Below are 17,364 nucleotides of genomic sequence, written 5' to 3' on the forward strand. Positions count from 1 at the left end.
GCATACTGCTTCGTACCATTCGCCTTACATTCCAGAATATGTAGGCAATCACCCTGCAGCTTCTGTTGCTTCGGCAAGCCAACCCCAAGCTTCCTGGCAACAGCTTCCACCACCACCACCAATACAACGTGGTCCACAGCCAGAAGGGAGCCAGCACTCTCACCCCCAGAGGGACCTCAGGGAGGAGTCCGAAGCTCGCACAGTCAATAGCACTGTGCCAGAGTCGAAGCATATTTACTGACAAAATATCCTACCTCGACAGCAGCTTTTCGCATTCAATTTTACTTTCTTTGTAGTAAAGAACAATTGTGGGAAGTTTAAGTGTCTTTTATCGTTTTTTCAAATTCTTGTAACAGTTTAGCTTATCATCATAATGAAAATATATCTTCTCCATAGGCCTGAGTTACTGAAGCACAAGAATTTATGGTGGCATGGAGAACCTTCGAATTATCAAAAACTTGTTCTAAGGAACACACTGTAACTTCTTCGAAGTAGTAAAAGTCGTTCCTAAAGGAGCGCAGTGTAAGTTTTCTGCTCAAAAGTCGTTCCGAAGGGAATGCAGAGCCTACAGCGAAAAATAAACGCTGATTCCGTTGAAAGTAAAAGGCGAAGAAGCTCCTAAGGGAGGCTTACAACGAAAAATAAGCGTTGATTCCGCTGAAAGTAAAAGGCGAAGAAGCTCCTAAGGGAGGCTTACAGCGAAAAGTCAGCGCTGAGATAAAAGATTGTGTGCCCTATTGCAGAGATGTGTGTATCTTCGGCATAAATATCATTTTGCATAACATCATCACATCATTTTGCATAACATAAGCATCATACATCATATTGCATGTAGAACAAGAAGGGGACACAGTATTGATCTTCGAAGAATGTTTTGGAAAAAGAGAAAATCGTGCTAAAGCACAAGATAAATTGAGAAGAAGTATAGCTTCGTCATAGAGGCAACATAAAACTTTTTATAGCTTCGAAGAATGTTTTCACGCAGCTTGGATATTCTTCATCAGAGAACTATGAAAATTCTTGTGATACACAAAAGATTTTCTTCACGAAGCATGAAAAGAAGGGAAGGTGTTTTTTCGCCGAAGGCTCAAAAACGGTATGTATGCAAAATTTCATGCATCGTAAAGAATTGAACCATAAATAGATTATATATTACATTCAAAGTTACAAAGTTTTACACATGTCATGTTCCAAGTATTTTTACAATAGCACTTAATCTTCCCTAAGAACTATTTCTGCAGCTTCGTTTAGTAGTTGATTGACAACTTTGTCCATGATGGCTTCGGCCATTTGTCTAATTTCGTCGTCCCCCTTCGGGGTGGATCCGGAGCTGCCTCAGCAGGTTCTGAGGGAGGAGAGGATACGACTATATTACTATTACAAAACCACGAACAACGTTTAAAATCAAAAATCACAACAGAATAAAAACCACTAATTAATACCTATTTGCCCTTCAGGCCCTGTGCTTTTTTCAGTAGCCTCCGCTACCTTCCTAGCATCATGGATGCCTTTTTCGCTTCTCTGAATGATTTCTTGAGCCATTTCTCGGCCGCCATTGTCCCAAATGTCGGTGAAAAATTTTCCACCGACCTGGCTTGCTTCGGCTGAAGGGTCTTTGATATCTTCAGGGGATAAAGCAGTTTCAGACTGTGCCAAAGATTTCACATGCTCGCACCCTTTCTTCTCCAAGATAGTAACAATCCCTCTGGCGCCCGAAAAAGCACAAATGTCGCCGCGGCTATTCAAGATTTCCTCGAAGGCCTCAGCTTCGTGACTGATCCATTCAATCGGGCCTTCTGGATTCCCTCTTGTGAAATTTTCTTCACTAGAAAATGCACCGACGCTGGCGAAGCTGGATTTTATCTTTTTAACACACTCTATGGATTTATCATAGCACCTTTTCTTCGAAGCATGAAGCTCTTCAACATTTACTTCCAAATGATTTGCCCATTGATCACTTAGTTCTCGTTTTGTTTCTTCAAGAATGTGTTCTTCTTTAGCTCGGACTAGTTGTTTCCGAAGATCTTCGATTTCCCGCTTCTGAGCTTCGGCTTGAATTTTAGAATTAGCTTCGTTTTCCTTCATCTTATCCACTAATGTAACCAGGATTTTGTCCTTTTCCAAGGCTTCGTTTCTTAGTCTGATAACCTCTGTCCGAAGGTTGTTAAGAGCAATAGTGCAGCTCTCATCTTCAGCATTCTTTTGTGCCCTTAAGGCATTGCTAAGTATTAAGCCCTATTCAAAAGAATGAATGGATTAACATAAGAACAAAAGACTAATTTAAAATTCATAAATTTCAAAATTTACAATCTTTGTACCTTCAGACTATTATATGCAAGGCTATCTGCAAGATACTCCTTCGTCATGGCGCAAAGGCCAGCTTCAAGCTTCGGGAACCCCATGCTCTTAGCCATCTCTCGGCAGACGGACAATTCTTTATTGTCTGGGAGACAATATAGGAAATCATCTTCGTCTGTTCCATTGAACACTACGGCCCCTTTCGGATACTTCAGTTCTCAGGCATAGTGATTAGCTTCAAAAACCTCTTCTTCAGATAGTTTCTTCCCCGAAGCATGTCGCACAATATAATCATGTATTTTGGAAGACGCTTCGGGGACGCCAGTGTCAATTTCTTCAATCAAAATTGGCTCTGTCATTTTTATTTTTTCGGTTTCCAAAGTTGCCTCTGTCAATTTTCTTCCTTCAGCTTTCAAAGGTTTTACCTTGATGGGCTCTGAGGGCGAGGCTTCAGTTTCAAATTGTTGTTTCAAAGCTTCAGCAACAAACGCTTCAGTAGACACTTCAGAAGCTTCAACAGTTTTCTTCGGAGTTATGCTCGAAGATTTAATTGTTTCTAAAACATCCAGCACATTAACCATCCTTTTTCTTTTCGGGGTCGCTACTGGCCCCTTCTGGATTTTTGCTGTTGGACTTAAAATTTCTAATGTTTTTGCTTTTTCAATCCTTGGTTCTTCTGCTTACTCTGTTGCTGGTACTTCAGCTATTTCCTCGATTTTTGCCACCGGAGTTGCTTCTCTGGCTTCAGTGGCCGAAGAGGCCTCACCAATAAACTCGGGCACTGTGGCCGGCTCAATATAACGTGGAGGGTGTGTGAGTACCTTTACCTTTTTCCTCTTCGGCGCCGTTTCGCTAGGAGCAGCTGAAGCAATTTCCTTTGCAGGAGAAGTATTTTTCCTTTTTTGGCCTCGCACCGGGTAATGGTAGTCGGGGTAGATAAACCCAATTGCATCAAATACACGGTTAAGCCTCTTCTTCTTTCGGCCTCCGAAGGCCGCTGATAGTGCAGTATCTTTGGCTTTCGAGTATACCCCAAGCAATTCGTCACTTATAGCCTCAATACTCTTCAGCCAGTCATCATCTGGTTCAACAAACTTATCTCCGTATTGGAATGTGTATTTTAGCCTAACTAGCCCACCTTCGTTAGGTTCCTTGACGGTCTCCTTCGGCATTTCCCACTTTTCTACAAGTGGCCAAACTCTGAAGGCAATATGCTCTTGGACCAAATCCCTTGTACTAATAAAAGAGCAGACTACGTCGAAGGCTCTCTGGCATTCTTCGGCTGCTTCATCCATCTCCACCTTCGGCTTTCGGAGGCTGAAGCGTTGCCAGATATGGCGCATAATGATACCTTTGATATCTTCATGTGATTTCAGGTCATTTTTCACGTAAAACCATTCTGTCATCCAGTCACCGGGCCACCTCTTTCGAAAGGTTGGCACAGGGCAGCTTGACCCCGACCGAGCGCCGAAGCTGTAGCAGCCAAAGTTGTTGTGATACTGTTCTTTGCCCCAGGGTTTTGTCTCATACAACAGCTCGTGTATGTTACAGAAGCTTTTTGCGTTAGGTTCCAAACCTTGGCATCTCGCGGCCCACACAAAGATGTTCATCCTTATGATTGCTTCGGGGATAAGTTGGTGAAGGTAGATTTCGAATGTCTTCAATACTTCCACGACGAAACTACTCAAGGGAAATCGTAATCCAGCTTTCAAGAAGCTTCGGAATATCACGACCTCATTTTCCTCGGGAGTTGGACAAGTCTTTTCTCCTTCGTCAGCCCTCACAACAGACAAGTCTCGAAAGTATCTCCCTCTCATATTGACAAGATGGTTTTCCTTAATGCTGGACTTACCAAAAACTGCATGGCTTGGTCGCCAGGGTTGATCTTCGGAATCTTCACCACCACTATCCACATCGTAACTATCACTGTCGCCAGTATCTTCAGATAAACCCTCCAAAATCTCTCTGGTAATCTTCTCCGTATTAGTCTTCGACATTGATTCAAGAAAACCCAGGTGCATTTCCTCAGAAAGACTTAGCTTCGAACCACCAACGGCTTTCTTATCATCAGGCATCTTTGAAAATGCAGACAAAACACACTCGAAACCGAAGCTTAAAAATCTAAAACCGAGCAAGTACTGTTGCGTGTAGGCTAAAATTTTTTTGGGTGAGTAAAAGCGGATGGCAAGAGAGTGTGCCAAATAAACTTGTGGTGAGCTCTTATTTATACACCTAGTGTGTCGGAAACTGGAGGGCCCCGTCTGTCAATGACTGCTGCTATTCTAGCAGAAGGAAGGTGTTTTTTCGGACCTTCGGCTCAAAGCCTTTGTCCATGTCACAATATAAATTTATCATTGCAGTAAATTAATATTGCGAGGGGCTACTGTTGGGGGCCTTCGGCTTCCGAAGCTCCTCAAAAACATGATTTGACAATATTTTCCGAGTGAAACATGTGAACAGGTATCTTCGGAGTCAGGTTGCGAGAGTACAAGAGCATGGTTAAGACGAAGCTTGACTGGGGTGGAAAGCGATCACGACGAAAGATAGGACGATCACGAAGCTACGTGTAGAAAAGCTTCTGCATGACGAAGGAAAAGAGAAACCGACTTAAGGATGAAAAGTCAAGTTAAACCTCGAAGGATTGCCATAAAGTTATTATCAAATGTAAAGGGCATCAATGTAATTTTACACGGGCTGTGTCCCGTGCCTATAAATAGATGAACAGCACTCCCGTACTGGGCATACGCTTTTTCACATTACGTCTACATCATTACTTTTCAACAATCCGAAGGTACACTTGTAATTTGTTTTCATGAATTTGGCAATAAAGATAAGTTGATAAAAATACTCAAACCATTATTTGTATTTTATATATGTGTTCTTTCTTGCCGTCAAATCAATCTTATGAGAATCTTTTTCTTTGCAATCTTCGTCCAAGATTCATTATATCCGAAGGGATATAATGTTTTTAAGGGCGAAGGAGCTTAACATTTAACACTTTCTATGTTGCCTTGTTCTTAACTCTTAGCATTTGAGAACAAGTCACCAACAATAATGATGATTTAACTTCTCTTTTTGCAAACCTTACCAAGGATCAAAAGAAAAAGATAAATGAATTGATCGAAACCATTAACGAGAAGGATGATCTCTTGGAATGCCAAGAAGACTTGCTCGTTAAGGAAAATAAGAAGTTTGTTAAACTAAAAAAATCTTATGCTCTTGAAGTATAAAATGTGAAAATTCATCTAAAGAGCTTAATGATTGCAATGATTCAATTTCTTGTCTTAGAACCGAAAATGCTAGTTTAATTGCTAAGATTGAAGAATTGAATGCTTGCAATGTTTCTACATCTACTGTTGAGCATGTCACAATTTGCACTAGATGTAGAGATGTTAATATTGATGCTATGGATGATCACCTTGCCATGATTAAAGAACAAAATGATTATATAGCTAAATTAAATGCTAAAATTGCTGAGCATGAGTTAGAAAATGAAAAATTTAAATTTTCTCGTAGTATGCTTTACAATGTGAGACGCCCTGGCATTAAGAATGGCATTGGTTTCCAACAAGGGAGCCAAAGCAACATCAAGCTTAATACCCTCAAAAACAGACTATCTAATTTTGTTAAGGGTAAGGCTCACATGGTTCAGGATAGAGAGTGTTACATTTTATATCCTGAGAAACTATCATGAGCACAAAATTAGGAAAATTCATGCTAGAAAATCTAATACTATTTCTCATCATGCTTACATGTATAGTAATGAGGCTTCTAGCTCTAGGCATTCAACTCATATCAAAATACCTAAAAAGAAAATTGCAAATGCATCAAATGAACATAGCATTTCATTCAAACTTTTGATGCATATTTTGTGCTAACTAACAAATTAGGCAAAGTAGTTGCTAAATATGTTGGGGGCAAACACAAAAGTCCCAAGACTTGTGTTTGGGTACCCAAGGTGCTTGATTCTAATGTAAAAGGACCCAAGACCGTTTGGGTACCTAAGAACAAGGCCTAAATTTTTTTGTAGGTTTATGCATCCGGTGGGACAAGTTGGATAATCGATAGCGGGTGCACAAACCACATGACAGGGGAGAAAAGGATGTTCTCCTCATATAAGAAAAATGATGATCCCCAAAGAGCGATTACATTCGGGGATGGGAATCAAGGTTTGGTCAAAGGTTTGGGTAAAATTGCTATATCCCCTAACCATTCCATTTCCAATGTTTTTCATGTAGATTCTTTAGATTACAACTTGCTTTCTGTTTGTCAATTATGCAAAATGGGTTACAACTATCTTTATATAGAAGTTGGTGTTATTGTCTTTAGAAGAAGTGATGATTCAGTAGCCTTTAAGGGAGTGTTAGAAGGTCAGCTATATTTAGTTGATTTCAATGATAACAATGTTGAACTAGACACTAGCTTAATTGCTAAGACTAATATGGGCTGGCTCTAGCATCACCGACTTGCTCATGTTGGGATGAAGAATCTTCACAAGCTTCTAAAGTGAGAACACATTTTAGGGCTAACAAATGTTCATTTTGAGAAAGACAGGATTTGTAGCGCATGTCAAGTAGGAAAGCAAGTTGGAGCTCATCATCCACACAAGAATATCATGACGACCGAAAGGCCGCTTGAGCTACTCCACATGGATCTATTCGGCCCAATCGCTTACATAAGCATCGGCGGGGGTAAGTATTGTCTTGTCATTGTGGATGATTATTCTCGCTTCACTTGGGTATTCTTTTTGCAGGAAAAATCTCAAACCCAAGAGACCTTAAAGAGATTCTTGAGACGGGCTCAAAATGAGTTCGGATTAAGAATCAAGAAAATTAGAAGCGACAATAGAACGGAGTTCAAGAACTCTCAAATTGAAGGATTTCTTGAGGAGGAGGGCATCAAGCATGAGTTCTCTTCTCCATACACACCTCAACAAAATGGTGTTGTGCAGAGGAAGAATAGAACTCTTTTGGATATGGCAAGGACCATGCTTGATGAATACGAGACACCAGATTGGTTTTGGGCGGAGGCGATTAACACCGCTTGCTACTCCATCAACCGACTTTACCTTCACTGAATCCTCAAAAAAACATCATATGAACTCCTCACCGGTAAAAAGCCCAATGTTTCTTATTTTAGAGTTTTTGGGAGAAAATGCTTTATTCTTATTAAGAGAGGTAGAAATTCTAAATTTGCTCCTAAAGCAGTAGAAGGCTTTTTACTTGGCTATGACTCAAACACAAGGGCATATAGAGTCTTCAACAAGTTCACTAGATTAGTTGAAGTTTCTTGTCACATTGTTTTTGATGAGACTAATGGCTCCCAAGTGGAGCAAGTTGATCTTGATGAGTTAGATGAAGAAGAGGCTTCGTACGTCGCGCTAAGGAATATGTCCATTGGGGATGTGTGTCCAAAAGAACCCGAAGAGCCTCCACAAGCACAAGATCAACCATCATCTTCCATATAAGCATCTCCACCAACTCAAGATGAGCACATGGCTCAACAAGAAGAGGATGAAGATCAAGACGATGAGCCACCTCAAGAGGAGGACATTGATTAAAGGGGAGATGAAGATGATCAAGATAAGAAAGATGATCAAGAAATTCAATATCAAAGACCACCGCACCCAAGAGTCCACCAAGCAATACAAAGAGATCACCCCGTCAACTCCATTCTTGGTGACATTCACAAGGGGGTAACCACTAGATCTCGAGTTGCTCATTTTTTGTGAACATTACTCTTTTGTGTCTTCTATTGAGCCATACAGGATAGAGGATGCACTAAGAGATCCGGATTGGGTGGTGGCAATGCAGGAGGAGCTCAACAACTTCACAAGGAATGAGGTATGGCATTTTGTTCCACGTCCTAACCAAAATGTTGTAGGTATCAAGTGGTTATTCTGCAACAAACAAGATGAGCATGGTGTGGTGACTAGGAACAAAGCTCGACTTGTTGCAAAAGGTTATTCACAAGTCGAAGGTTTGGATTTTGATGAAACATATGCACCCGTAGCTAGGCTTGAGTCAATTCGTATATTACTTGCCTATGCTACTTACCATGGCTTTAAGTTATATCAAATGGACGTGAAGAGTGCCTTCCTCAATGGCCCTACCAAGGAAGAGGTATATGTTGAGCAACCTCTTGGCTTTGAAGATAGTGAGTATCCTACACATGTTTATAAGCTCTCAAAGGCACTTTATGGGCTCAAGCGAGCCCCAAGAGCATGGTATGAACGCTTGAGAGACCTTCTTATCACTAATGACTTCAAAGTTGGTAAAGCTGACCCTACTCTATTCACTAAAACTATTGCTAAAGACTTGTTTATATGCCAAACTTATGTTGATGCTATTATATTTGGGTCTACTAACAATCCATCTTGTGAAGAGTTTAGTAGGATTATGATTCAAAAATTTGAGATGTTTATGATGGGGGAGTTGAAGTATTTCCTTGGATTTCAAGTCAAGCAACTCCAAGAGGGCACCTTTATCTGCCAAACTAAGTACATTCAAGACATACTCAAGAAGTTTGGAATGAATAATGCCAAACCCATCAAAACACCCGTGGGAACAAACGGGCATCTCGACCTCGACATGAGAGGTAAATCCATAAATCAAAAGGTATACCAGTCGATGATAGGATCTATACTCTATTTATGTGCTTCACGACCGGATATTATGCTTTCCGTATGCATGTGCAAGGTTCCAGGCAAATCCTAAGGAAGTTCACCTTAGGGTCGTGAAAAGAATCATGAGATATTTAGTTTACACTCCTAAGTTTGGGCTATGGTACCCTAAGGGATCTACCTTTGATCTAATCGGGTATTCCAATGCCGATTATGCTGGATGTAAAATTGATAGGAAGAGCACATCAGGGACTTGTCAGTTTCTAGGAAGATCCCTGGTGTCTTGGGCTTCAACGAAACAAAACTCAGTAGCTCTATCCACCGACGAAGTCGAATATATTGCTACAGGCCATTGTTGTGCACAATTACTTTGGATGAGGCAAACCCTTAGGGACTATGGCTACAAGTTGAGAAAAGTCCCTCTCCTATGTGATAATGAGAGTGCAATACACATGGCGGATAATCCCGTTGAACACAGCCGCACTAAGCACATAGACATCCGGTATCACTTTTTGAGAGATCACCAACAAAAGGGGGATATCAAAATTGCTTATGTTAGTACCCACAACCAATTAGCCGATATCTTCACCAAGCCTCTGGATGAAAAGACTTTTAGCAAGCTTAGGAATGAGCTAATCATCTTAGATTCTTGGAACTTTGATTGAAACATTGCACACATTGCTCATTTATATATCTTCGATCATGTTTCTTTCATTTGGTACAAATGCGTATTTCTTATTCTTCTTGTGCCAAGGCTAAGGCTAATGTGCTTCCACGAGTATCTCTATGATTAGTCTTAGATTGAAAGGGGAATGGAGTATTCGACAAAGGCAAGGCTTCCACTACGACTCTATCGGTATCTTTTATCCTTTGCCCTTCTCATAAACTTTCACTCATATCCTTTTCACAAAGAGGGAGAGAATACTAGGCCTCTCAAGTTTCTTCGTTTTTGGCGATTAATGCCAAAGGGGGAGAATTAATAGGCCCAAAGCAAAAAGACCGCACCACCACCCCGTTTTCAAAAAAAATGTTTCACAAAGGGGGAGAAATTATTACAAAAACCCTCTTGACTGCTAAGGGGAGAACTTCTTCAGGGGGGAGCTTTTATTTAGCTAAAGGAAAAGTATATGAAACAGAGAGATAATTTTCAAAATCTTGAAAAATGCCTTTTGAAATCATATTCTTATTCCATTGGCTATTTACAAAAGTATTTGAAAAGACTTTTTCAAAAGATTTGCAAAAAACAAGCTAAGTGGTGCAAATGTGTCCAAAATGTCAAAGTAGAAGAAATCAACCATGCATACTTAGAAATATTTTCAATTGGTTTAATTCGAAGTAACTTATGCACGTCTGTCAGAATTCAAACGAGTTACATTTCTACACTTTATATTTGCTTTGGTTTGTGTTGGCATCAATCACCAAAAAGGGGGGAGATTGAAAGGGAATGGCCTCAACATTTCCTATAATCGATTTTGGTGTTTGACGTCCATCACAAACCACGTGGACTAACTAGTTTGCCTAGTTGTCATTTATCTCAGGTGCATAAAGTTCAACATAAACCAACAAAGAAAATGAGTTGGGGAACTCTACAAAGTATGGGGCAAAAACAAGTAAATGGTGCATCCAGCGGCGCACCGGACATTGTCCGGTGCCTAAGCCGAGGCACCTCATGAACTGGTCGCTCTCGGGTTTTCTCAGCGTGCGTCCGCTATAATTCATTAGACTGTCCGGTGTGCGAACGGAGCAACGACCAACTTCGCCAATGGTCGACTGCGCGGACATGGGTACAGTGAACAAAGTAGAAGTCAGAAGTCTGAATTGCAAAGTCAGAACGCACCGGACTGTACGGTGCGGCAATAGGACAAAAGACTTCAACGGTCAAACGCTCCAAACCCCAACGGTTGGCTGACGTGGCACGCACCAGACAATGAACAGTACAATGTCCGGTGTACCACCGAACTGTCCGGTATATCCATCGACAACAAACTCAGATAACAGCTAGGAAGTGGTTGGAGGCTATAAATACCCCCAACCACCTCCATTCAAGCCATCCAAGTTTTAAGACCTTCACATTCAATACTAGAGCAAAGACATACACTCCAAGACACAATCAAAGGATCAAATCCTCTCCAAGTTCCAAAATCAACTCAAGTGTTTAGTGACTTGAGAGAGGGTCATTTGTGTTTCTTTGTTGCTTGGATTGGTTTCTTCTCCTCACTCTATTTCTTCTAAGTGCTTTGTAAAGCTAGCAAGAGACACCTAGTTGTGTGGTGATCCTTGTGGGGTCTTAGTGACCCGTGAGATTGAGAAGAAGCACTCGACCGGTCTAAGTGACCGATTGAGAGAGGGAAAGGGTTGGAATAGACCCGGCCTTTGTGGCCTCCTCAACGGGGACTAGGTTCTTTGGAAACAAACCTCAGGAAACAAATCACTGTGTTCATTTGTATTGATCTTCACTTGATTTGTTTCTCCCCTCTCCTCTCTCTAAAGTTCCCTTGCTCATATTGATTTAAGTTTGCTCCCAAGGTTATCCGCATTGATTGAGCAACTCATAGCAAGAGCAATATTCCGCACTCCGAATTTATTTCTAACCCTAACCCCAGGCATAGTGTGTGTCTAAAGTTTATAATTTCCAAGTTTCTCCTATTCAGCCCAATCTAGACGACTTTCACCACCACTTCCGCCATTTGGCATCGTCGTCTCGGTCACCCTAGACCTAACGTGATGTCCTAGCCCTCCAGCCGCTCAGATACCTCTTGTAACCGGGGACCCTCTGAGCGCCTCTGTCATCCTTGTCCGCTCGGTCATCATTCTCGTCTTCCATTTTCCACTTCCACATCCAGGGCTGCTCAGGCCTTTGATCTCGTTCATTATGATCTCTGGACTTCTCCTGTCTTCAGCCTCTCTAGTTATAAATACTACCTGGTCATTCTAGATGACTTTTCACTTTCTTTGGACTTTTCCTCTACGCATAAAGTCTGATACCTTTCCCACCTTCGCCCACTTCTTCGCTTAGGTCTCCAAGCAATTATAAAAATGTAATTCTAAAAGTAAATTACTCAAAATTAAATATGTATAGTAATGCAATGGTTAGAAGACCATCAATGTTTTTCCTAATATCTTGAAGAGTTAATACTCCCTACGAATCTTTGTTGGAGCATCCGTGTAAGGGTGTTGTTTCTCCTTGGTCTGCGTAAGGATCGAGTGTTCTCTATGAATTTATCCTTTCATAAAGGATTGCTTTAATTATTGGAAGGGATATGTATGGGTTAGTTTGGTTTAGTTTAGGTTTTGGATGTGAAAAAAAACTGATGTGGTCTATGATTTGTAAAAAATTAAAAGTCGTTTGAAGGATTTGACTGTAGCTATGGGAGACACGGACGACCGAGGAGTTGCGGATGTCAATTGAGGGCAATGGGAAAGAACGAAACATTTTTTTCTACTCACCTGAGGCAGGCGGGTAAAAGGTTTTCCATCTTAAAGTCACTAAAAGATGGTTTAGATGTGCTTTTAATTGTCTACCACAAAAAAACGGCTTTGAAAAAAGTCATTGGTTAGAACGAGACCTTTAGTTTAGCTTTAAACTTTTGGAGCGCATAAACAACACCCAAAAACAAAAAGACGTCTCAAACACACACTAAGTAGCTCTAAGAGGTGAAGCTCATATGCCATCGTCCAATGCTTGTTTGGATGCATATCTATACTACTCTATTAAGAACCTAATTTAGGCATCTGGTGCTATCACGCCAGCGTCCGCAAAAAATAGTGTAGAACGAGCACTCGAACCACACACCTCTTTTTTTGCCCCACAATTTTGTGGCTAACCACCAGACCACACGTAACTTAGTGTTTAGAAATAAACAATAATTATATTTGTAGCCTAGACGCCGCTCCCACGCTCTCCCGCCTCGTGGCAACGCACGGACACATATCTAGTGACTAGTTATCAATTGGAACTATAAATCAGTCTAAACTAGTTATGATTGACTGGTTAACCACTAGTTAAAGGGTTAGTAAAAAATTAGTGCATCTATTATCTTCTTTTATTTAAATGTCACCGAATAATTTTTAGCTAGCTAGTAATTACCTCGGGTATCGAACCGATTTTTTAGTTGTGAATGCACCTAATGTTAATTATTCATTTATTTGAGTTCACACCCAAACTGGAGGAAATAGAATCGTCTCTCTCTTCCGACAGCCTGTTCCTGAAAGGAAATCAGATCACACCAGCTGGAGTACAGCCTGTTCATTCAAAGACAAGATCTCCGAAGATAAAATAAAAACACCAAACAGGAATGTAAATAAACAGAAAAAGAGAGGCAAACACGGGCCTAGGCCCTGGATAGCCCAGGAGCGGCCCACGCGAGAAAGAAACCCTACCGTTCGGGGTGGTGGCATCCGGGATTCGTCCACACCCAGGCACATAAAAGCCGCCTCTCGCCGCCGACTGCAAACCCTCGTTTTTCTCTCTCCTGCGCTGCGCCGTCCTTCACCTCCGCCGCCGAATCCGAGACTCTGATCTCGGGTTCACCGCAGCGCACAGAGCACCCCTGACTCCCGGCCCGATCCGCGCTCTCCTCTCCGACGCTTCAGGTGGTCGTCTCCTCCGGATCTCTTGCTGCCTCGCTTGTTATTCCGTTGCTTTTCGGTGTCCGATCTGCCGCGGCGGTGGGTCTCGGTCCATCTGGCGGCGCTGCCCGTGTGGATCTGTGCCGATTCGGTGGGAGTGGTAGTCATTTTGACGGTTCTGGATTGAGGGACAGGTCTGCGCGCGGAAATACTAACTTTCCCCCTTTGTCTGATGTGGGGCTTTCGGCTCTACACACGATTTCTTACGTAGGACTTGATTGATTTTGTATGAAGATATAATGTGTTTTTTGTGCTCATATTGCAAAACTACTAGTTTCGCTCCTAGAACTGTGCTAGGCAGCTCTTTGTAGCTTGTTTGCTTTATATTTTGTCATGTAGTGTTGCGTGTTGTGCTTGATTATTGGATTCAGGCTGTTTGAGCTATGGGATGCTGCATGCTTGGTTATATTCTATTATTATGTCGTGATGAGGCAACTCTGTGTGAAAGCGATGATGGAATGGCCATAAGGATTTGTTACTTACATGATAGGTTAAAAGCTGTACATGAGGGTTCCGTATTATTCGATATTGTGTTGAACTGTAAAAAACTGTCGCTCCATTTATTTTTAGTAGGTGCTTGCCATTATATCAGTGACTGTAAAACATCAATTGTCTTGGTATGGTTCTGTTTAGATTCTCTATAACTTGAATGATGATTTGAGCATGCATTTTCTATTAATGTTGGAGCATGGATCATCATTTGTACAGTACATTGAATGATGATTTGATGCATTCATTTTGTATTGATGATTGAGCATGGATCATCATGTGTAGACTGTAGAATACAGCCGATTCCCTGTTGAGTCCTGTTGTGAATTACTGGGTACTTGCTTATCACTTGTCTACTAGCATGGTGTTTTTCTTATACTTAAAACAAATTTCATTGGTACACAAAACACTTTCCTTGTTGTAGTCTTTTAGTCAAGTTATGTTATCAGTGTAAAAATGTCGCCATTTCTTTCATAAACATCTTTTTGGTCTAGGTTCATGAATTTCTTTGTATTTGCTTGCCATAATGTTCACAAGTACTGTAACTTCTGTGTCTTAACATATTTGTTTGCTACAGTCATGGCAGGAATGGCACCCGAGGGTTCTCAGTTTGATGCTAAGCACTATGATTCTAAAATGCAGGAGCTGCTGTAAGTAATAAATCATTCTTTTAAAAAAACACTTACCTGCTTGTTTTACCATTTCTGACTTGGAGCCAAGTGATCTAATAACCTATACCTCTATATGATCATGTAATGCAGGAGCACTGGTGAGACTGAGGAGTTCTTCACTTCATATGATGAAGTTTTTGAAAGTTTTGATGACATGGGCCTTCAAGAGAATCTTCTGAGAGGCATTTATGCATATGGTAGGCTGGGAGTCTTCTGTTTATCTTCTGTTTTAGCGAGTTTTTCTTTACATGGTATTCCTCGTACTACCCATTCTTCGATGTGTAGGTTTTGAGAAACCATCTGCAATTCAGCAGAGAGGAATTGTTCCCTTCTGCAAGGGGCTTGATGTCATTCAGCAAGCACAATCTGGTACAGGAAAGACAGCAACCTTCTGTTCTGGGATCTTGCAGCAGCTTGACTATGGTCTGGTTGAATGCCAGGCCCTGGTTCTTGCTCCCACCCGTGAGCTTGCACAGCAAATTGAGAAAGTTATGCGCGCACTTGGTGACTACCTTGGTGTTAAAGTCCATGCATGCGTTGGAGGAACATCTGTTCGTGAGGACCAAAGGATTCTCGCCAGTGGTGTGCATGTTGTTGTTGGTACACCTGGTCGTGTGTTTGACATGCTGCGTAGACAGTCCCTCCGCCCTGATAACATCAAGATGTTTGTTCTTGACGAAGCTGATGAAATGCTTTCTCGTGGTTTCAAGGATCAGGTAAACACTTCTATTTTATTTCTATTCTCTCTATGCTTGATCATGGTACCTGTATTCTTTGCTAGTAAAGTGCAGAGATTAAGTTTAAATTGATTTGCCATGTTTGATTTCATTGGTTAGTTTCTTCGTGTTTAGCTAACATTTTCTTATAATTCTATGTTCTGTCACAGAAATCTGAAAATTATTCTTATAAGAGCAACTCCAAGAGATTAGCTAAAAAGACTAACCAAATTTACTGATTTAGCTACTCTCTAAAAAAGATTTTAGAGAACAAGTGTAGGCTAATCCAACAGACTCGGTAAACCTACGAACTGAATAAAGAGTGAAGTAGGCTATCCAAAAAATGGAGGGTGAATGTAAAGGGATAGAGAGCTACTAAATTTGAAGAGTCGTTTACAGAGTCTATTGGATACACTTTTCTTCTAATATTAGTTAAATTTACCTTTACAAAACCATATATCCAGTCTCTTGGAGTTGCTACAACGCGCTATCTGTTTATGGTACTCTGATTCATTTATGCCTGCTGACTTATTTCTTTGGTGGAATGCAGATTTATGACATCTTCCAGCTTCTGCCATCCAAGATTCAGGTTGGAGTCTTCTCTGCTACCATGCCACCTGAGGCCCTTGAGATTACCCGCAAGTTCATGAACAAACCAGTGAGAATTCTTGTGAAGAGAGATGAGCTGACCCTTGAGGGTATCAAGCAGTTCTATGTGAATGTGGACAAGGAAGACTGGAAGCTGGACACACTGTGTGACCTGTATGAGACCCTGGCCATTACCCAGAGTGTCATCTTTGTCAACACCCGCCGCAAGGTGGACTGGCTCACTGACAAGATGAGGAGCAGGGACCACACCGTTTCTGCCACTCATGGTGACATGGACCAGAACACTAGAGACATCATCATGAGGGAGTTCCGGTCTGGCTCCTCCCGTGTGCTCATCACCACTGACCTGCTTGCTCGTGGTATTGATGTTCAGCAGGTGTCCCTGGTCATCAACTATGATCTTCCCACCCAGCCAGAGAACTACCTGCATCGTATTGGTCGTAGTGGTCGTTTTGGTAGGAAGGGTGTTGCCATCAACTTTGTGACCCGCGACGACGAACGTATGCTGTTTGACATTCAGAAGTTCTACAACGTGTTGATTGAGGAGCTGCCTGCCAATGTTGCTGACCTTCTGTGATCAATTTCAAGAAAAAACAAAACAAAAAAGGGTGGTGAGGAACCTGGTAAGGCTTGGTTTTGTCGAAATACCGTGGGAGAGGGGGTGATAAGGACGGTGGGGTTTCTATGTTGAAGTCGTGGTCATGGACAATTTGTGATTTTTTCTCCTTTATGCCATGTTTTGGAATTTTTGTAGCTGCCTAGGCCTTGTGGTAATGTGCTGCTGTGGGGGTTCATTAGTATGAAGAGGAAGACGCTGCTGGCGCTGAGTCTTTCTCTTTATTAGTATTTTGTTTAAAACTATGTATGACCGAATGGTGGTATTTATTTGTGTCATCCTTGACTCTTATTCTGCTGCAACCAGATGTATCGTGCCATGTCTGCACCACTGGTCTTTGCTATCCTGAGTAAAACCTGTTTACTCTGTCGAGCTTGTCGCTGATACACCGATCCTAGCTGTTTTGAGTAAAACCTGTTTACTCTGTTGAGCTTGTCACCTGGTGATGCAAGGTGCTTATTGACTGGTAATGTATTTTGAAGTCGTTATACTATCTGAAACCCCTTCCTGAGCATTTGAGGTGAGTTTGTTGGCATTTGAGATGAGCTTCTTGGATCTGATAATACATACTACCTTCGTTCTCAAACATTTGTGGTCTGCTAGTTTATTTTTGCACTAAACCACGACAAATAAGGAAGGATCCTGTTGTTGAGTTTGTGCTTAATCCTCATTTGCATGTTGTAAAAAAAGAGGTATTGAGGCCTTTTGTCCTGT

At 41.5% G+C, this 17,364-nt stretch overlaps 1 protein-coding gene across 1 annotated transcript; it reads left to right on the forward strand.

Annotated features, from left to right (window-relative positions):
• The first annotated feature begins 13,346 nt into the window (after positions 1-13,346).
• Positions 13,347-17,015, forward strand: LOC542348 (translational initiation factor eIF-4A). The gene is made up of 5 exons (NM_001111926.2): positions 13,347-13,513; positions 14,616-14,688; positions 14,800-14,906; positions 14,995-15,425; positions 15,976-17,015. The coding sequence occupies exons 2-5, from the start codon at positions 14,618-14,620 to the stop codon at positions 16,609-16,611; spliced, it is 1,245 nt and encodes a 414-aa protein (NP_001105396.2). The 5' UTR covers positions 13,347-13,513; positions 14,616-14,617; the 3' UTR covers positions 16,612-17,015.
• Positions 17,016-17,364: the final 349 nt, after the last annotated feature.

This window comes from Zea mays, chromosome 6 (genome assembly GCF_902167145.1).
Source record: "Zea mays cultivar B73 chromosome 6, Zm-B73-REFERENCE-NAM-5.0, whole genome shotgun sequence".
Lineage (NCBI taxonomy): Eukaryota > Viridiplantae > Streptophyta > Magnoliopsida > Poales > Poaceae > Zea > Zea mays.

Excerpts from the sequence above, each read along its gene's own strand:
- LOC542348 (NM_001111926.2), top strand. The coding sequence starts at position 14,618 with ATGGCAGGAATGGCACCCGAGGGTTCTCAGTTTGATGCTAAGCACTAT. Across the intron at positions 14,689-14,799 it reads TCTAAAATGCAGGAGCTGCT|GAGCACTGGTGAGACTGAGG; the intron begins GTAAGTAATAAA and ends CATGTAATGCAG. Across the intron at positions 14,907-14,994 it reads GAGAGGCATTTATGCATATG|GTTTTGAGAAACCATCTGCA; the intron begins GTAGGCTGGGAG and ends TTCGATGTGTAG.